The sequence below is a fragment of the Onychostruthus taczanowskii genome, unplaced genomic scaffold, assembly GCF_017590055.1.
Source record: "Onychostruthus taczanowskii isolate IOZ18803 unplaced genomic scaffold, ASM1759005v1 scaffold59, whole genome shotgun sequence".
In the NCBI taxonomy this organism is placed as follows: domain Eukaryota; kingdom Metazoa; phylum Chordata; class Aves; order Passeriformes; family Passeridae; genus Onychostruthus; species Onychostruthus taczanowskii.
In genome coordinates, this window is record NW_024503568.1 from 3,196,679 (window position 1) to 3,218,489 (window position 21,811).

Genomic DNA, 21,811 nt, shown 5'->3' on the forward strand with positions numbered 1-21,811 from the left:
AAAATGATGCTAGAAGTCATTGTTTCCTTCCTTCTTATCAGCATTCTTTTCCTAAGACTTGCCTTACTACCTTATGGTTACTCCTCTACCTTCTTAATTTTTTCAGCTTTCTCAGGTGTTTAAAGAAATTCCTTAATGTTATGGTTGCCACATTTTAAAAAGTGTGTGATTTCATATTATATCAAATACTGCAGGTATTCATTGCCATAATGAAAAAAAAAATCTGTTAACTTCAATGTTCCATTATAGCTATAGTTGACCTTCGTAGTATATGCTAGTATATAATACATACTATGTCATTTTTCACTCCAAAATACAGTTTAAGCTTTTTTCTTTTCCTTTTTTTAAAGGAAATTACTGTCAGAGTAATTAATGCATTATTTGCATTTAAATCTTTCTTCTCTACTGATGGATATGTGTGTGTATATATATATATAGATAGATATATATATATACACATGCAAATATATATCTATATATAGAGAGATATGTATGTGAATACCTCAATATTTCAGTAGCATTATTGGTGAAAATAGCAACACAGCAGTTAAACAGACAGTGTTGAAAGAGAAGTCACAATTTCTGGCAAATTAATGAAGTGAGGATTATTGCAAATTATGGTATTGCTTCCAGCTGGATTACATAGCATAACATAGAGTTTGCATTAAGCTTTTTGTTTTCTGTCTACTATAGGAAAAAATGAATGCAACACACAGCATTAATGAGTGGCTGTGTTATTCCCTTCTTTTAGATCACTCCAGTTCCAGGCACTCATCCACTTTTAGTTTTTGTCAATCCTAAAAGTGGTGGGAAACAAGGAGAAAGGTAAGGGTTTTTTTTTTCTTTTTTTTTTTCCCCTCTCTTTCTTGTTTCTGGTCTGTGAAATGCTTAAAAATGAATTTTACAAGTCTGTATATGTGGAAAAAATCCAACATTTTATATTGTTATTCCTCACAGTTGAACATCCTATATCTCTGTACCTATAAATTCTCCAGTTAAAAATGAGAGTTAGTTCTATAGAATAGTTGTTTCAAATAATAAAAAAAAGTAGCTATATTCAGTACATGGGTTTGTGAGATGTGCATGAAGATGTGAGTTGCCATATCTTGTATTAAAACTTTAAAGTGCTAACAGTTTTCTTTTAATCTTTGTAATGATTATACAGGCAGGTCAGTAGTTTAAATTAGAAGCAGTATTCCATTTTTTAATGTATGATTTGCTTTTTATAGACTTAGTAGTAGAGGCTCTCAAGCCTCTTCATAAGATTTCCTTCAAAGAAACCTTTTGATTTCTGTAAATAGGAAGCATTCAAAAAATCCAATTGAATTATTAGAGTCAAATCACACAAAGACATATTAATTTTACATATGTCAGCAATTACATTTATTTAAATAGAAAATGTCTGAGTTTATTAGTTTAAGTATTAATGTATCAGAGGCTTGATAAAGTAGTAAGGAGCATTGTCCTCCTACTCAGGCAGGAATGCTGAATTAGTTGCCTCCTAAACAGACTTTTCAGAGCATGTTTCAGGATTTCACATGCGTACAGTGTGGCCATTTTTGATCATCCCATAAATCGCTAAATTTTTATAGCCTAATTCACCATGTCAGTGCTGTAACTTCAAGTCCTGAAAAAGATTATGGTCTTTTGGCCAGGGTCCAGCTGAAGGTGACACCTGTGGATACTGGTGATATGGGTAACGAGAAGCAAAAAAGGAGGGATGCAGTGTGATTCTAAAGCCTGGAAACAAGCAAGTAAACTACAGTGGGTCAGCTTTCCCTACCTTCTCTATCCTGTCTCCCTTAGATCACATCTTCCTGTGCCCCTAAAAGTAAACTGTCAAAGGGAACAAAATCCTACAGAGTAGTTGTTAGGGTAATTCTTAAAGCTAAGGAGCATGAACCAAAACTGTGTGTGAAGGCCTCTGAGAGAACTGGCTATCACTTGAGAGCTGATTATGTAATCCCTGGACTGGTATATCTAGATATCAGCTAGGTGTGTCAAAGGCAATTAATGTTCTGAAGGATTAGTTCTAAGGAGTTTCAAGAATATGCCTTTGCAACTGGAGCAAACCAGTGTGAGCTATCCTGAGTTTCTTTGTTTCAGCCGCAGTAGCAGTGTGGGGCAGCCCTGGTCTGCTGTGCAGTCTGGGGTCTGGTGGAAGGTAATCTGCACTAGCACTCAGCTGGACTTTTTATAGTACCAATATGAAGTGAGTAGATCAGCGATCCAGTCTGCAATTACGTAGGTGAGAGGCAGGTTAGAGAGCTGCACTTACACAGTTAGTTATAGCCTAGAAAAAATTTAATGAAATGCTGTTTCACAGCTTTCAGTTCCCAGCTCATAATTGGTCTCAAGTGTTACTATTTGAATGGGCTTAATGCAGCAGGGGTGTCATTTGATGTTAGATATTCTCCAGGGTAAAATCAAGTTTAAAATCTGATCCCCATCTCAAGCTCCTATTCCCCTTCATGTATTGCAGTCTAACACTTCTCAGTTTATGTCAGTGAAACTGTTACTGAGGCCAAACAGATCACAGGAATTACTTAGATTTTAAAAATGGATGCCCTATACACACTTCATTCACTAGCATCATTATCCACAAGTGTCATTACACAATTAAGTGTATAGTATGAGGACAAGCACCAGCAGCTGAGTATAGTGAATTGTAAGAGCCTCTTAAATTGGCTTTGATACCACATGTACACAAAATGTTAAATTACATACTAATGTGTCAAGGTCACACTCAGTATATCTAAGGGAAGCACATCAAAAGGTCAACTGCATAGTCGTGTAAACATATCTCAGGTCATTCATCATTAGGACATAATATCTCACAGCTAGATCTAAATCCAGATTCAAAAAGGTTGAAGAAAGTCCACATATGGACTATTTGTGGAAAAGGGGTTTGCAGTCCATTTTTGAGGTGTCAATGTTTCATATCAATGCCAGGAGCAGAAATGTAAAATAAGGATGCTAAGAGATCATATTAGTTTGAATATTCAATCTAAACATTCTCAGGAGAAATATTATTGAACTGTTCTCATTTTCCTGGGTTTTATCTGTCTGCTTTACAGTCAGTAACCAGGAAGAAATTCCCATATATTCCCTGCCCTCCAATTTTGTGGCAGTTATATGTTGTGGAGAGTAAAATCACAGGACATTTCAAGACATAAATTACTTTGCAAAATTTGCACAGTTATGGTGATTCACAGATTTCTTCACAGTTGGAAGGGACCCACAAGGATCATCGAGTCCAAAGTAAATGGCATTCAAGTCAGGATTTTTGATTATTGCAATTTTTTAATCTGGTCAAGTGCTGAGAGAGTGGGACTAGAGGATACACTGTAACAAAAGTAAGATTTTTTTTTCTTTTTTCCCCAGCAGTGAGGGGGGAAAAAAAAACAAAGCAAAACAAACCCACAACCTTCTAATTTTTGTGGAACAGAATTTCATTATCTTGATTCATTCAGATTCACAAAATCTTCTACTGAAAACTATGCCTCAGGATTCTCTGTATTTGAGAGATCACATGAATGAAGACAAGATTTCTAATTGACTTTTCATTGAACATAGAAAGGTTAGTGCAGATTGTCAAGACTCCCACGTTCCCTCAGTTCCCCATACAAGATTTTATGGCTTTAACATATGGTAACCCAGCCCATTTTATCGCCTTATTCTTGGAGAGAGTTTATGCATCCAACTGAAAACCAGTTGAATAAATGCAAACCCCCAGTAATACATGGTTGTTTCCTCTTTTTTTTTTTTTGTATTTTTTTTCAAATCTCTGATATGCCAAAGAAAAGAACTCTGAGGATCACTTAAAGATGAAAGAAGTTTGGTTGTTTAGTTTTAGTTTTTAAATGTTCAAACAGAGGGGTGGAGGGAAACAAATGGATATGCAGAAAAAGTGCATTCAGAACACACAAGTGTGTTCTCTACAAACGTATCTTATCTATACATTTTGAAACTTTTATGTTGGAAATTCAGTTTTTCAGAATGTGTAGTGATAAATGTGTTCTTTCTGAACAGGTTTCTGTTTTAAGGACCAGTGCTATGACTTTCAGATGTAATTGCGAAATAAAGAATTATGACAATAGCCCCATTATATTTTCTTCTCAATTAGGAGGTTAATAATGGCCCATCATGTGACACTCCAGTGTATTTGCAGTTATTTGGACTTGAATTATTTTTTTAATAGACAATACATATGTTTATAATAGAATAAAAACATAAGTCAATGTTTATTAAGGAGAAAGTAGAAAAATAGAATTAAAGTTTATTAATTTAAGGTTTCCATGTACTAGAAATGGATTTAAACTGAGCATGAGACTGAATAGGAGTTCATCAAACCCAGGCAAGTGAATTCCTCAGGCTATATCACACCACAACATATTTTCAGGTTTTGCATGAAATGGGCAGGTGGAGTTAATTTAATCAAAAAAAAAAAAAAGAATGCAGAACATCCATTTCATTCTGGAGCTGTCGGTTTGGGATGTCTGTATTTATGATCTGACTAATCAGGGCAACAGTTTTCAATAATCTGTGTGTAAAATGTATATATATAGTACGCCATTCACAAAATAGTTTCTTTCAACAGAAAGAATATACAACAAGCATTTAGTGCTTCTAAATGCTGGTGTTAAGGGTAATGTTTCTCACAAAAGAGTCCTTCTAAATCATGATGTTGTTTTGCCATACTCATTACTTTGATTTCCACTTCCCCATTTTCCAGTTTATTTGCCTGACCAGAGGGTGAGTTTACACAATTGTTTCCTTGACAAATGTGCTGTTGGATGCACTGGAGATCAGCTTCCGTACACTCACGTTTCCTGCTGACTCCACGTTCAGTGTCTGTGCAGTACAGGTTGATGATATTTTTAACCTTTGCTGTTTTCAAATAACTTGGGTTCATAGTAGCTCTTCCCTCCTCCCCTCGGACTAATCTGCTTTTCTGAGCTTTCAATTAGCATTGAGACAAAATGTAAAAGCAGTTTCAAATGTTCTTTTTCAGATAATGTATGTCTGGAAGAGACGTTAACTAGCATTTTTTTTATTTTGGAGAGGAGTCCTTGGCTTCTTCCTTGTCTGACATGAGGGTTAAATTAAGCCCATATTAACCATGTCTTTAATAGCCCCTAGAGGACTGAAGATGCATCCCCAGTTATGGTAGAAGGCATTGCCATGGCCAGCTTTTTTTCCACAGTATAGTCAACTTCATTGCCAGTTTTGAATTGCCAGCTAGTTTCTGGCCATTTATTTTCTCTCTTACCCAGAGGACAGCTTAATCTAACTCAGCTCAAGGTGCACTCAAAAGTATTTTCTTCAGCAGCTGAGCTGTTTAAACTTGATGCCAGCTCCTTTGGCCACTCCTGAGATAATTTCCTGCCTCCTCAGTTATTGTAACAGGTATTTTGAGGTTTATATGTCATCATGGGCATTATTTAAATAAAAATAAATATTACAATGAAGAAACTTCTCTGTGGATTTCTGTTTTAAATTGAATCTTTTTAGTTTCCAGATCACAGAATAACCCCAGAAGTAGTTACAGAAGCACAGCTGTTTGTTGACAAGTGGTAATTCCATAAACTGACGTAGTTCCTGAAATTGCATTTCACCACAGAAATGTCTTTTGGGGCATTTCCCACCACACCACCTCATGGCCTTGTCAGCACAAATCTCCAGTCACAAGGAAACCACATCCAGTGCCTTCCCCACATGTGGAAGCAAGGCATTCAGAGCCAAGTCAGTGTCACTGTTTGGTACTGTAGATGTAAAACTGTAGGGTTGAGTTACTGTCCCTTTTCTTTGGCTTCCCCATGTCACCCTGTTAGGTCTGTGTACAGCTTAGTGTGAGGAAAACGTTTATAAACAGTTTCTAACTTTTTTTTTTTTTTGAGAACGTATGAATATAAATGAGCCATCAATTTATGAATTTTACACAGACTAGAATACATAAATGTGTTTAATAACTTAAAGCTTGATGTGTCATTTGCAGTGAGTCATTATGGAGTGATTAGCAGGTACTGATGCTCAACTGGTAGCCATGAATGGCATGCACTGAGTCAAGTACAATTCAGTGTAATCTCTTCATTATTGCAGTCGGACTTCTGGGTTCTAAGTAGAAAAACCTAGCCTCCTCTTTATTAAGAAGGCTTTTATAGCATTTCACTCAGACCTGAAAACAGTACTGTGAGTGTAGGTAACGGCTAGTATGTTTTGTAGCACCAAACTTTAGGAAAATAGCTCTTAGACCTTTGGGACTTCATAAAAATACTGTTCATGAACTTCTTATGGCCAGCTACACAAATGAAATTAGCATCACCTTTGACCAGATTAAATTCTACACATCTCTGAGAAGCGAATCACACATACTAGCTAGAAAACTCCTTTTACATTTGTGAAATGGGAATATGTACAGTGTGTTGTAAATCCATTGTCAAATGTCTAATTTAATCATTGTCACAGCCATCAACAATGATGTATGCATATCTGTGAAATGAAAGTAGTCTTTTCATACTGACGTTTTCTGTCAGGAATAGCATCAGGAATATATTGTGTGAGTGTGCTTGAATGAAATGCTTGATGAAGCTGATATCACTAAATAATTGAGAAGTTAAGAAAATATTCCAATTGGGCAGTTTTACAGATAATTATGAATTTGTTTGTATTCAGTACTTTTTACACACTTGCTCTCCAGCTATGTTGATAAATTATGCATTTCTATTATGAAAAAAATATGAAAAAAAACCCTGAATGTGCACATAGATTGTGTCTAGACAGTTTTATTGTGCTGTGTTTGAAAACATAGACATTTTAACCTAGAATTCAGGTCTTATTATGCTTCTATCTTATTTAAGAGATTATAAAGAAAAAAGCAATATTTCAATGAAAAAATAAATGCTTTTTTAAAAACATTAAAATATTGATTAGCTTAAGGACAGAAACACTAAAATTAAAACAAATAAACAGGGGGTTATAATTTAAACTATTGCCATACAACCCAGGTGTATATTTATTTATTCTGAGCTCCAACTCTTTTGTGTGCTTTCTTAGTTCTTTGTGTTTGAGAAAAGAATCACTACTGCATTCCAGTCAATTAAGGAGATTACATTTCTAATATTTGTAATGAAGAAATAAAATCTCTGTTATACTTTTAGGGCAAGTAAACCCAAATTTCTAAATTTACACTTTAGAAGAAATAATTGCTGAGGGTAGGACAGCAAATGGGGTCTCATGTGTGATGAGGCAATGCTTGTCATGCTGTATCAATAAATTGCTTCCTATTATTCAGATAATTTAAAAATAAGTGTAATTTAGTAAAACAGTGCTTCAAATCCTTTTCATTTTCTTCCCTTTCAAGTGTAATCCTGAGGAAATGTAGTTGAGCACAGGTTTTCTTTATCAGAATGTTCCATGGTACGTGGACATATTTGGTGGGTGGCAAAGCCAATTAGCTTTTGCAATTAATTATATTTGTAGTTCTGTGTTTGCAATAAATTTCAGGAAGAAATCTCTCCTTTGCCATGGATTTACTTTAATACAAATCAATATGCTTTCTGAAATGCTTTTTTGATTCACCCTTTGTTGTGTAATTATAGCTTTTTATTGTAGTTTGTTTCTGTCTATACACAGCATTTGAAATGTAAATAGCTTGTAGTACTTCTGTCTCAACTTTATACCCCACAATACACTCTATATATGTATAATTGCTGTGTTCAAGTATTTGATTTTTTGTATAAATGAGACCCTGCAGTTCAAATAATTGTACTATGCTCTAACTTCTTTAATTCTTTCATATGAAAGGTTTTTTTAAAATTCCAAACATGTAAGTAAATATTTTCTCCTTGTCTCTTTTACCTCTTCAGAATTTATAGAAAATTTCAGTACCTTTTAAATCCTCGTCAAGTTTATAGTCTTTCTGGAAATGGACCAATGCCAGGGTAAGTCTACAGTTAATATTATTACCAGGAACTCATTTAATAAAATACTGTATAATCAAATGAACAGACTGAAGTACATATAGCATGTTTGGAATGTATCAACACTGCAGTTCTCTGAATGGCTGCAGAAATGTATAGGTATTATTTGTTTACGTCTACAAGTAAAGCTATGTCTCATATGTTTTGCTGAAAACCATGTATTATTCTATAAGAACTGTGGGATAAACTTAATTCTATTTGCAGCTTTAACTGCCTTTCCAGCAACCTGGGGGTTACTTGTGTTGCAGATGTCAGCAGCCTCAAAAACTGACCAGCAAGACTTCCATTTCTTTTACATACATAAACACATATGTGCACATGCATGAGTGTCTGTAATGTATTGGTGACTGCACACTTATTAGTTACACTATCTTGGAAATGTAGTGGTTGGAAAATGACTGGCCAGGCTGAATTGTGCTGGCAGTGACTTGTAATATGGACCAAAATGCTCTCTGAACCAGTGGCATTGCAGTCCTTTGCTTAGTGTGCTTCCTCTGTGATTCTTAACTTGCATTCCTGTGAGGATGGGAGAATTACAGCGTATCAAACACCAACCTTTGCCACGTGATATTGTCTCCTTTTTAAATAGTGGGTGCTTTGGTAGAAGAAAATTAGACAGAGAAGCACTAAATATCTGCTCTGTGTGTTATTTTGTATGTAATGGGTGCTATTTACTTTTGTCGCTGATGCATGAAATTTTACATCAGTGAAAAGAGTTGCAGAAGGATATTAGGAGGCATATGTTCACTGATGTTAAGTTTACACTGTTGTTTGAGTACTTTTCTTTTAAATCTTTGTGGTTTTTATTTGTTTAGACCTTTACATTTGTGTAACATTAATGAAAGTGAAAAGCATGTTGGGCTCAATGCTTTTAGAAATTAAGATGTCGTGCCCTGCAGTACAGCTAATGTTAACCTTCTGAATGGTGCAAAACCAGCCCAAAAAATGGAGATGATTTCTTTCATGCATGTGTCTTGTATCTGAATGCTACTGCTATTTTTTTACTCAAATGAAGTTTGTTGATTTTATGCCATTCTTGGCATGTGTGAAAAATGTAAGTACTCTTAGTTCAAAGAATAAGTAGACTAGAAGAATTAACTGAGACAAAACTAGTAACTAATATTGTTTTACATACTGTGTAGTAGAAATTCCATGCTAGAAATTGAGAGGATGATTAAAAAAAAAAAAACCTGGAATACTTTTGTTCATAGTCATCTTATTTCTTCAAAATGAAAAAAAAATCTGGCCGCATTTCTGTCCATAAGTGAGTTAGTTTTCATGAATCTTGCTATGTGAAGGAAAATGCATTTTAAGGCAGAGGCACAAGAGGGCAGTGTTAAGTTCAAGCTGAAACCCTGCACTGAAGCAATTTAAACATTTGTCTTTTGAACCAGGACAGTGTTTTTCAGAAAATGTTTTCAATTTCACTTTCTATTAGAAATCGAAGTAGTTTTAGTTCAGAGTCACTTTGAAGAAAATTCTAATTAATTTTCAAACAGGCACTGCTTGTTTTGGTATAGTTTTAATTCATTTCACTGAAATGAATAATCCTAAATTTCTAGTTTGTCTCCTGCCATCACTTCTTGCCCCTGGCAATACTTTGTAAGCTGCATATAATTTGGCCCTTAAGTGAAAAGTTGAATAAACTCTGGTGTTTCGCTTACCAGTACTTGTTTTCTGTGGGGGCTGAGTTGCATAATAAAACCTGCCCATTCATTCATCTCTGTAATACCAGTTATAGTGGATTGTCAATCCAAATTTTATATTTATTTAATTTTTTCATATTACATGTGAAATTTAGGTCAAAATGGAACAGATTAGTGTACTGTACAGTGCAGAGAAAAACAGAAGTGTATTTGTTCATCCCAGTAAGTTACTTTCAGTAGAAAGAGATAAACATAATGTATATTTATTTTAAAACATTTATGATTACTTTGGTACATTTTAGTTGAGCCTATTTTGAGATGTGTTTTTTTTTCTTTCGATTACTATTTTCAGCCGTGTTTACTCAACATAGAGAATATCTGTAGTATTAGCTAAGAATTTGCATTTTTTTGTTAGAGCCAACATCTCTGCTTTAACCCATAAGTTAATGTTTTTAGTTTTTAATGGTATTTTTCTCATGGGCTGTTGTCATCAAGAAAGAAGTTTTGTAGCTTGTGTTCCAAACATCTGTGGCTGACATGAATTGATATTTCCAGTTAATTTTTGTCAAAAAATCTCTGTAATCCCTTTTCGATGGGCAGAGAGAGGAAAAAAAAAGAACTAGGAGACTAAGAAAATTGCAAATCTTAGGGGGGCTGAAACTGCTGGTTTGGGGTTTTTTTAATGGTCAGCAGCTCAATTAATCTGTGTGTTGTTCTACCTCTTTTCTCTGCATGTTCTTGCTGAGAAATGTGTTGGAGAAAAGGACTTCAAAATAACAACAAAAACACCCCAAACCAAATCACAACCCCCTAAAACTACAAAAAAGCCCCACCTTTCTTAATACCATTTCTTTTATATTTTTCTATAACTATGCTGGCATACAGCAGGACAACAGAAAAATATTTTGAGCAAGATGACAGTGAATTTTAGTGTCACAACCTCAATGTACAATTACTGAAGTGCATGTGTTGCCTACTTGCATAATAGATTGGGTGGTACATGGGGAAGTGCAGGAACAGCAGCAATGACGTTTTGTGCAGCTTGTTTGCCTGCCTGACCTAGGGTTTTTGGAGCAGTTTATGTCAACACATGATGTACATAGTCTGTATAAAAATATGTACATGATGCAAATAAGCCTCATGGCAGCGACTCTTGCACTGATTCCTTTCCAGTAATGGAGATCTGCTGCGAGGCCTGAAAATCAAGAATCTCTAAGCCAAAGGGCAACAGCACACTTTAAACATGGGTATAATAATTAATGGTTTAGACATTCTTTAATTGGCAGTAGAGGGATATGTGAGTGAGCTGGAAAAACCTTGTAAGCTCTGCAGCTGAACACAGGCATAAAAGGTACTCTGCAGTTACAGACTGCCACAGTTAACACAGTGACGAGAAAATTGCTGGGCTGATGCATTGTGTAATTTGTGCCTGGCACCTGTGTTTTTTGCCATGAAAGGAGTTTCCCTGTTTGGTTGTTACATCTCTATAGGAGTCTTCTACTTCTGACAACAACTGTTATTGTGGGTTTAATGATCTTGAAGAATCTGAAATTCAGTTATTGTTCACCTCACAGAGAGGTAAATAATAGCAGGCTGAATAGCAGTCGAGCCACAGAGCTGCAGGACACTGTAGAGAGGTCAGCGTTTCACAAAGTCTTTGTCCCTCTGAAAAGGCCTCTGTTCCCTAAAGTTCTATTATTTAAAATGTTTAATTTATGGTATTTTTATACTCTGTTATAGAAATTATATCCACAAAAGTTGTATTTCTTTGTAACTTACATAAGCATTTAATTTGGAGAGCATCTATTTTTTGAATTCTAGCTGCAAGTTTGCCTCAACAGGCCTTTCTAAATCTTAAATTCTGCCCACTTAAAAGACGCCCAAGACAGCAAAGCTGAATCCCTGCAACTTACACTGTAATTCAATTGGGAATCTACAGCATCTGGGCTTTTTTACCTTCACAAAGCAATAGGTCTGTTTTGAAAATTACACTATTTTCCTTAATTATTTGAATTGATTGCTAGATCATTTCTTTGCTGTTGGACATTTGGAATACCCAGAGTGTTCTAGGAAGGTATACACACCAAGAATATTTTTAGAAGATAATAATTGCATACAAACAAAATATTGGATCTGGTCCATATTTTCCTGGAAGAATTACATTTTTGCCAAAGAATGGCAAAGCCAGCAACGGTGGGTTCGTTGTACTCTAATGATAAAAATTATTTCTGTATACCACAAACCAGTAGTACTTAGAATTCACCAGGTCTTCACATATGAGACTTAAATCCTGAAATTAGAGATATATTTTAAGCAGCTGTTTAACAATATTTTTGCTTCTATGACATCTGTGATGTTGGCACCTGAAACCTATGCTGAGATCCACTAGTGGATTATTCTTTTGGGCTGTAGGTAGTCCTAAAGTTTGCTTTCACTGTGAGAGAAGAATGCTGAATGATTTCATGCATTGCTGTTATGCCACCTTGTGTGGCTGAGTACCTGAAGTTCTGCATAGTGCACTGCTTTTGGGTATAAGAGGAATTGTCATGTACAGGTAACGAAATGGAAAATACTGCAATTTATATTTTCATTATTGTGAGTAAAACTTCAGTTTTGCTCTAATAAACTAAATTAATTAGATTTAAATAAATACTTTAGATTTTTCTCTGAACAGTTCTGTGAGAATGTATATGTGTTTGGTGCCTGTGCATAAATAAATTAACCGCATAATTCAAAATCAAATATTTACATCCTCTACATTGGTATTTTTTTCATAAACAGATCCCCTGCATTCCTATGGACTTGATGAGGTGATTATGAAAAACTGAGTTAGAGTAATATTAGGTAGCTGAAACAGTTGCTCTCTTTCAGGTGGAAATTACTGATTCATCAGCAGAAACTCAGTAACTACCTTTCAATACTTGGTTCTGGCAAGATAAAATAAAATTAGACTGGTGTTGATCACTCTCACAGTTTCAAATTTTTCTAAGAAAATTCTGGTTTTTTAACTTAAGCTGACATTGCGCAAAATCTTTACAATTACTTCAATTTTTTTTAGTTTCGCTTTAAACCGCTTTTATTAAGTTCTTCTCCAGCAGTTTGTTTTTTTTTTTTAATTCTTTTCAACCATGTGAAAAAACGGTAGATAAAAAATAACAGGTGCTATTAAAACACTAATTGAGTGCAATTTTCATGGTAAGCAGTACTGACTTTCTCCATAAAGATCTCTAAAGAAATGTGTCAAATTCTTTCTATACAATTGTAACACTGAGTCTGAATGAAGCCTTATGAAACAGAAAACTGTGTTCCCTTCCCAACTCCTGATGTAGGCTGCACATTCTAATTCAATGAATAAGATTTATTTACATATATAATTATATAACTATATTTAATTTTATAAATTAATTTGATTTTATAAATATTTATATCTGCTATAGTATATTTATATACACTGCATTTATTCATGCAAATATACACTGTACCATGCATTATTTTTATGTATTTTGTATGTTAGATTTTTATATAATATATCTATAATTTTTATATTTAAAATTATAAAACGAAAAGGTTATGTTAATTTAGTGCTATACTTTGCTTTGAAAATTCACTGTCTGTGAATATAAAAAGCCCCAAGGGAAATACAAATGCAGCTTATTGAAAATGTTTTTGACAATATGGTTTCACCAGATTTTTCAGTCCCCCACTTTTTTTAAAGTTACACTTTATTGATGAAGACTAAATATACAGTCAAAACAAAAAGGATCTCTGATATCCATATGGTGAAAAAGCTTGTTTATAAAAAGAGACAGAGGTTTAAGTCTATACTCTCCCAGTCTGGAGCAATGCTAAAATCAACCCTGTGCTTTTGGTGCTGTTTTGGTTGGTTGGTTCTTTCCAGATGTTCTTTTCCATGAGCTAGAAATGCTTAACTACTTAGAAGTCAGTACCCTGCCATCACCTCTGGGCTATAATTTGACTTTACATTAAGCTGGCATACTTTCAGTGTAGGAAGCAATGTGATTACACCTGGTGACTCTCTGCCAGCCCAGCACATTGGCTTGGAGTGAGAACACTGGTGGCAGGAGGTGTTTGTCTCTATGCCAGGCCATGAGAAGGGATGGACATGCACACCTGTGGGCCACGGCACATCTCAATGCCTGCCCTTGCAGTGCTGGGAGGTGACTCCCAGCAGAGGATCTTTCAGCACATACTCTTATTAGTGTTAGATGTGTCCCCCACATGTACCCAGTCAGATTTGGCACACGACCTTTTGGGTCACAGGAGATCCTACAGCACTTCTGCAGATGTGTGTAGTGGAACATAAAAGGGGTGAGAACGGCAAGGCAGCCTTTAATACAGGGCAAGTAAGTATTATATTTGCACTTGAAATTGCTTAAGAGCTCTTCTGAGCAAAGAAAGTTACAGGGTGTGGGACATGTGATGGGCTTAATTCTATGCAACTTGGCTAAAATTGAAATTCTGGTCAAAACCTAATTGAACAAGAAGTTGTCCTGTCTATTATTCTACATATTATGTAACTTTTTTATTCATTGTGTTTTTCATTTCCTTCTCCCATTCTTGATTTTTTACTCTGTAATTTTTCATGTTCTTGATTTTATCAAGAGGTCCAAAAGATTTATAAAACTTCCTAAGGACAGAAACTACATTCTCCCTGCAGCATTACAATTGCAAGCTATTAACTATATTTATTTGTATTCAGGAATTTGTTTAAATATATTAGTTGTGCATTTATTAGGAGATTGCAAACTGGATATCAGTTCTGGTGACTAGAATATAGAATATCCATTAAGATATCTGTAACACTAATGAATACAACATATGTGAATGAACATATACATACATATGTAGTAATACGACAAAATTACTGAAACTTTTTTGTCTATTGACAGTTTATGTGTAAGGACTGATTTCAGCATGTGTCAAAAGCTATCCTGAACTGATGCATTCAAATTAAAATATTGAACCTTAGTGTTGTTTTAAATATCTTCATTTTCCAGCATTATGCAACATTGTTATAGAAGGAAGTGGATGAGGAGGTGGTGGTACTCACTTGATGCATATGGAAGAAGAAATAGCCAGGCAAATATTGCCAAAGATATTTTACTTTTAAACGGTTTTTAGGATGATGGAATGAGGATCTTCAATCTGATGCTTTCTCATTTTGTATTAAACCATGAGGCTAAGTTGTTTTTACCAACCACTGAATGTTCAGCTTAATATGTACCAGTGTTCTACCAGAAGTATGAAGTTTTTATATAGCTTCATAGAAAGAACTTCACAAATAAATGTTATGGCTAAGATATTTAGACAACTTAGACTTTTCTGTTTTGAGAGACTACCTATCCATTTACAGCTAAGTGAACAGAGAATGTTTTTTGACAATAGTTTCATACAAGATTTGAAGTCAAAGATTGGACCAACCATCAAGTCCAAACTTTTTCTAGTGTTAGTGCACCATATTAACCCTTGCATCATTAATTTTGTTTGAAATTTTTCAGATAATACTGGTAATAATTAATAATAATGTTGGATTTTATCTGTCTAAAAATGAATGCATAAGCAGAAGTGATTTTTATTTTAAGTGACCATTTGCTATTTTCTATTACAAAATGTCTTAAGCCATAACATGTTTACATAATGCACAATTATATTGATCATAATTAGGTATCTTCATTTACTCTTTTTAGGTTAAATTTTTTCCGCGATGTTGCTGAGTTCAGAGTACTAGCATGTGGTGGAGATGGAACAGTAGGCTGGATTTTGGATTGCATAGGTAATCTATAGCCTTCACACAGTTTTGCTTGCTTCATGGTTTTCATTTTCATGGTCTTCCTTATGTACCAATGCATGGATACAGCTATTTCAAGCATCAGCTTGTTCATTTAAATTTTTGAAATGTGTTACTTTGGGACATGATTATTTTTAAGGGTACTCAAATTGCAAAAGTTATTTAAAATCTCTAGACAAGTTCAGTGTTTCTGGATTTCCTGAAATCTGAATTAATCTATTTTAATTTCAGTTCAAAGTCTATTCCCCAACTGAATCAAATCTAACTTGCTAATTTTAAGAAAATTTAATTTAGCTCACTTGCTTTTTTTGGTTACCAAATTTTTGTTTATGCTATATTATCGCAAAATGAAGATAATGTATTAAGAGGTACTTCAGTTCTGGAGTTCTTTTGGTCAGTTGCCTGCAAAGTCCTCTGTAAAAATCATAAGGAAGGCCCCCAAGTCTAGTTATTACAGACTTAAAATGCTTAATCTTCTCAAAGATTATTGAGGAGAATGTCTTCCACATCACATGATCATTTATTTGGTGTTAGGCTGCAGAGAAAAATAGTGGGCATGTGTTACAGCATAAATTAGGAAGTGGATCAAGAGAGGTCAAAAGACTCAACTTAAGTGAGGTGTTTAAAAGTGTATGCTTTGTGGTGGACCAGAAAAGTTCACTGAAAAGTAAACTTGATGTCATGAAGGAATGATAGCAAAGGAATATTTCTAATCTTGGTTGGAAAAAAGTCTTTTGCAAATGCAAGCTACTGCAAGTAGCTCTCAAATAGCTTTCAGAGTCATAAATTAATGTACATAAACATCAAGTGCATTGCCTAAACTTGGAAGAAACAAAGTTTCTTTGTCATTAGCTCTAAAAAGTCATGAAGTTATTTTCTCTTTCAGTAACATACTATGTTCTGCAGCTAAGAAATTACTTGGGGAATCCAGGAACCATCTTTTTTCATAGGTGCAGAAAATATATTTTCAATGCTGCCTTTTAGGGGGCAAAAGCACTTTAGCGTATAAAGTGTAAGGGTACACCTGTTTCTAAACTCTTTCTAATTTGGTCTTCCCTGCTCTCATGATATACAAAGAGCTTTAGCTGAGAGCACAGCAAGAAAAAAGAAAGTTACAAAAATAAAAGAAAGAAAAAATAAACAAAAAAAAAATTCTCATCAGTTTGAAACTTTAAATCTTTTCCTTTAATCACTCTATTAAATATTACATTCTCTCAAAGATTTCCATTAAACTGGTTATGTGAATGTTAAATCTTTCTAAAATATTGATAAATATTGATTTCCCTGCTACATCCATTGTATAGATAACTCCTGCTGATTATTGCTGATAATTGTGCATAATTCTATAAAAATTAACTAAATATAACTTTTAAACTAGACATGCTGCTCATTTACATTAAATGGGAAATTTGACAAATTATTTATTTGAAATATATGATCAAACTTTCAGAAAGGCTGTGTTTCTTGACAAGGCATTTCTCATTGAATTTTGAAAAGATCCTTGGGCTTACAATGCTACAAAAATACCAGTAAAGACTTAAAAGATGCTATTAATTCATTCATTTCAAAGGATTGTTTAATAAATACAAAATTGCTACTTATAGGTTTGATCAGAAAGTGCTCCCTTTGGAGGTTTAATTTCTGACGGGCAAACCCATCTAAGGTCTTGTGTTAGTTCCAATGACTTCTTGGTAGTGGTGCTCAGGTGTAGATACAAATCCACGTGAATACACAGTTTCACACAAATTTGGTCAGCCAGGTGAAAAAGTAGAAGGTTCACCTCATTATTCATGCCCTTAACTATTACTCTTCTGTATTCACAGCTGGGAATGACAGAGGTGAGAACTAGAGCAAGAGCACTGTATTCACTCTTGGAAAGATCTTGAGTATCATTGTTCATGAATGTTTGTCATAGCTATGATTTACAAAGTCCTAATGATAACAAAGGAGTCAATTAGTATTACGAAATCCTTATGATAATAAATGAGTAAATTAGGATTAAGGATTAGATATCCAGTGAGAAGGGACTACAAAATGGACTGACTTGTTGAAATGCTCATTGCGGAGCAGGCAGCATAATTTCATATACAAAGCAAGTCCTTCACTGAAACAAAACCTAACACAGTTATAAAATACCATGCAATTAGATAATTTTTGTTCCTTAGTTGTGTTTTTTTCCTTCTTTATTCACAGAGAAAGCGAACTTGATTAAGCATCCTCCTGTTGCTATCCTGCCTCTTGGGACTGGCAATGATTTAGCAAGGTGTCTGAGATGGGGAGGAGGTAAACACAAATCAAAATGCAATTTATTATTGACTTAAAATAAAAGAAAAACTTACATCAACATCTACATTTGGATTTGTTTTCGTAAAGAACCATTATCACCTCTATTTTTGCAATGATCTGTTTGTAATTCTTGTATACAGATGTAAGATATTAAAGGTTGCAATCACACTTCATACCTTATTTGTAGCTTCTGCTGACACCAAAGTTCCAAGGTGTAATGAGAATAGTGTACAGCTGTTTGGTTGGCTTTTACCATCTGTATTGCAGTTATAGCTTTGATCAATACCTTGTAAAGGGAGCAGTCTTAAATGGGATTTAATTGGGACTGTTCTGAAAGGGTTACTGAAAACATCTAGTAATGGGTTAAGAGTCGTTTAATCTTTTTTAATCTTTAAAAATATTAAATTTAAAGCATGTCTTAGCCTCGGACTAGTTTCTTTGACCCACTCCCTTTCTGTTTTCCTGCAGAGGATTCTAGACAATGTGCTGTGGTATTATTTATCAGAAAATGAGAAGGCAAAGAATGCTGAAGGAATAATATTTAGAAAATCTAACCTTTTATACCCTTTGCATCCTTTCCTGGATGTATGGAGACTTTCTCTCAGCTTCTCCAAAAAACTCCGTTCAGAATCTGTATTACACGATAACTTGAAGGAGACACAAGGAAGAAAATCTTAGGCAAGATTCAGTCTGTGGTGAAAGCACTTCACTTTATGGGCTCATAGCCAGGTCTATTTCAGGTCTTGGTTGTTTCAGTTGAGATGTTTTGCGTATGGAACTTGGTTGTTTTATTTGGAACTTCTCAGCCTTTGCAGATATCTTACTTCTTCTGTCTCATCAGTTTCCTTTCCAAATGTCTGCCTTGTTGCCAGATAGTCTTTAGCAAATTCTCAGTAGTTTTCATGCTATAGCACTTTGTTATCCATAATGTTCTGACAAATCATTTGAAAACCTCCTTTATTTTCTCTGTCACAACTATTGATTGTTTACATTCTCATAGTCTTAGGACAAACTCATAGTCTTAGGACAAAAAAAGGAAAACAAATGAGACAAAACCTATTGAAATCAGCCCTTGCTTAACTTTCTGAATTGTTCATAGAGCTATAGAATAACTGAAAGAGGTCATAGGAAGTCACTAGTGCAATCTGCTGTTCTAAGTAAGGTCACTCATGAGAACATTTAATTACATTAGCTGGGACCTGTCCCTACTTTCACTTTTATTTTTGTTCTGTAACTTAAGTGGTTCCATTTGGTCTAAAGTAGAAAAAACAATAGGGAAATAATCTGGGTTTCATCATTCTTTGCCAAGTTGCTTTGTGGTAAACAATACCATAATAGAGATTTTCTGGAACTTCCATAGATGGGAGAGGAGACAGGGATTCCAGAAACTAAATTGCTGGTGAGTGATCTCAAGGATGCAGAGAAACGGAATTGTGCATGCTGCTGTCATGTGGTGGTTAGCAGTAACTAGCAAAAGTGTTCGCGGCAGCCATAAACAAATATGTCAGCAATGGGTTTTGAGCAAGGAGGCTTTGAGTAGCTTGCCTGGCTAAAGCTGTTAGACCAGCAGTACATACTGCTTGAATAGGAAATCTTGTTTTTTTCTGCTTTGAAGAAGGACTGAATCCGCAGATCTTAGCTATCTATTACAAAGTCATTTGTTCTGAATAATACTCAGACTTGATACTGTCACTTAGTAAATCCCCCACAATTTTTCTTCATGCGCACGTGTGTTGTGTATACTCATGAGTGCATAAACAAGTTTTCTACTCAGTTTAGTGAATTACATGTGAGTGCTTATTTGCAACTAAGAGTAAGTTCTCTCTACAAAGCAGGATGAGGCTCATAAAGAAGTTGTTGAAATAAGCAACATTGTTTCTTTTGCTTGTAATGCTATCAGTTATGGATTTGAAATTTTGGATTTGATATGCTAAACCAGGTTGAAACAATCCATGAAAATTAGTAGATAGCTTTTAACCTTTCAGTGTCTTGTCAGGCAAAACAGCAATATGCCTCTTTTGCATAAATTTTGAGATCAAAGGAATTTAAATATTAAGATTAATTTCTCTTCAATAAAATTTTCAGAAGTCCATCCTTGGCTTTATGGATCATTTAGAAAGTTCAAGAGATTCACAAATTTTGAAGATCAAATTGTTTTCTTCATCACAAATTTGATTTCCACTGAAGTCTGTAGAATTATTCTAAATTTACATGCTTAATTGTATTTGTGCTTCTTTTAATGACAAGTGCTGGAAAATTGTCAATACTTCATGCACAATCCTACTTTTAAGGTCTCATATGCATTGCTTTCATTTTTACAGTCATATAATCATAGAATATTTTGGGTTGGAAGGGATCTTTAAAGGTCAGTTAACTAGTCCAGCCCTCCCTGCAATGAGCAGGGGCATCTTCAATTAGATAAGGTTGCTCAGAGTCCTGTTCAGCCATCTAGAAAGAGAAAAAAAATGTAATGAAACTTTATTATGCTTGATTAAATAACTGGTTTTATGTTTTGCTAGGGTATGAAGGTGAGAATTTGATGAAGATCTTAAAAGACATTGAAAATAGCTCAGAGATTTTACTGGACAGGTGGAAATTCGAAGTAATACCCAATGATAAAGATGAGAAAGGAGACCCAGTGCCTTACAACATCATCAATAACTACTTTTCTATTGGCGTGGTAAGACTTATCCTTAAGTGATTTTTGTTTTCTGTTTTGAATAAATATTTGCATCACATGCCTTCAAATGAAGAACTGTTGGCTAGAGATCATTTATAATGTTGTTTTGCTAGTGAAATGAATACATAGGTGACTGACAGCAATTTGCATAAATTTACTTCCTCACATTCAAACCTGAATTATTTTTCAGGACCTTCTACCTTCCTATTTATAAAGAAGATATTTGTGTTGTTATTAATGGTTTATGAGCAGCTATAATACTAAATTTATATTGTCATTTTGGAGGTCCTATAAAAATATAAAGGAAAAACAAATCACTTAAGAACTCTTAAGTAATGTTTTCCATTAGTATTTACATAGTCAAAATTGTTTAAAGGAACTGTTGCATTCTTTATTTCTTCAGGGAAGTTTTAAATACTAAAGCAATAATACAAAAAAGAAAGCCCTGCATGTATCTTCTTGGTTCTGCCTTGTAGGGAAGTGAAGTTCAGTTCAAATTCACAGCTTGAATCAATTAGGAGGAAAAGTGTGTTAAGCAGCTCTTTATGTCTGAAGAACTGCATCTCTGGTTTGTGCTTCTCTGTGGTTTTCTAGGTAATATCTATGCTTCTTAATATTAGCAGAATTTCTTTATTCATATTTGATTTGTGATTTGTTGTTAATTTCTGATACTATTCTGAAATACATTACTTCATACCTCATTTGGCTTTTTCCTGGGTGATTCTTCCTGCCTATATGCAGAAACCTACACTTGATTGAATTACACTCTCTCTTAATTTTTACTGTTTTTCCCAAGCACTGTGAAAACTAATGGCGACCTACAACACATTGCACATTGCCTCATAGATTCTTGCCAAATAATAAGCACAGTCTCTAATCCGACATGAATGGAACTTGCTGTATGAACTTTGTAATGGTATGGCAGAAATTGTGCTTAATAACAAACAATCTAAATGTATATTTAGAAAGGACAGGAAAGTAAAATTGAATAAAATTGTGCTGGACATAGGGCTCTTGATGTTTTAGGACCATAATTCAGGTCGGAAGGGATTGCAGGAAGTCATTAGTTCTAAACAGGGTCAGCTGTGAGAGCAGAGCACATTGCTCAGGACATTATCCATTTAGATTTTAAAAGTCCACAAGGATGGCACAATCTCTTTGGGGAACCCGTTGTGGTGCTTTACTGTCCTTATGATGGAAATGGGTTTTTTTGTTTTTTGGTTTTTTTTTTCCTACATGCTGTTTGAATCTCTCATTTCAACATAAAGTATACGTCTCACATCCTCCTGTCACTGTGAAGAGTCTGGCTTTGTCCTCTTGAGACCTCCTCATAGGTAGTTGCAGTCTGCTATTAGACCTCTCTGGAGCTGCCCTCTTACCTGTTGATCCACCTTATATAGTCAGTCTT

At 34.6% G+C, this 21,811-nt stretch overlaps 1 protein-coding gene across 1 annotated transcript in view; it reads left to right on the forward strand.

Annotated features, from left to right (window-relative positions):
- The window catches only part of DGKB (diacylglycerol kinase beta), a 330,606-nt gene that overhangs the window by 120,191 nt on the left and 188,604 nt on the right, over positions 1 to 21,811 (forward strand). The window contains exons 15-19 of the mRNA XM_041418276.1: positions 752 to 825; positions 7,869 to 7,943; positions 15,337 to 15,422; positions 17,631 to 17,720; positions 20,243 to 20,403. Of these exons, the coding sequence (XP_041274210.1) occupies positions 752 to 825; positions 7,869 to 7,943; positions 15,337 to 15,422; positions 17,631 to 17,720; positions 20,243 to 20,403 (486 nt within the window). The remainder of the gene's footprint in view (positions 1 to 751; positions 826 to 7,868; positions 7,944 to 15,336; positions 15,423 to 17,630; positions 17,721 to 20,242; positions 20,404 to 21,811) is intronic.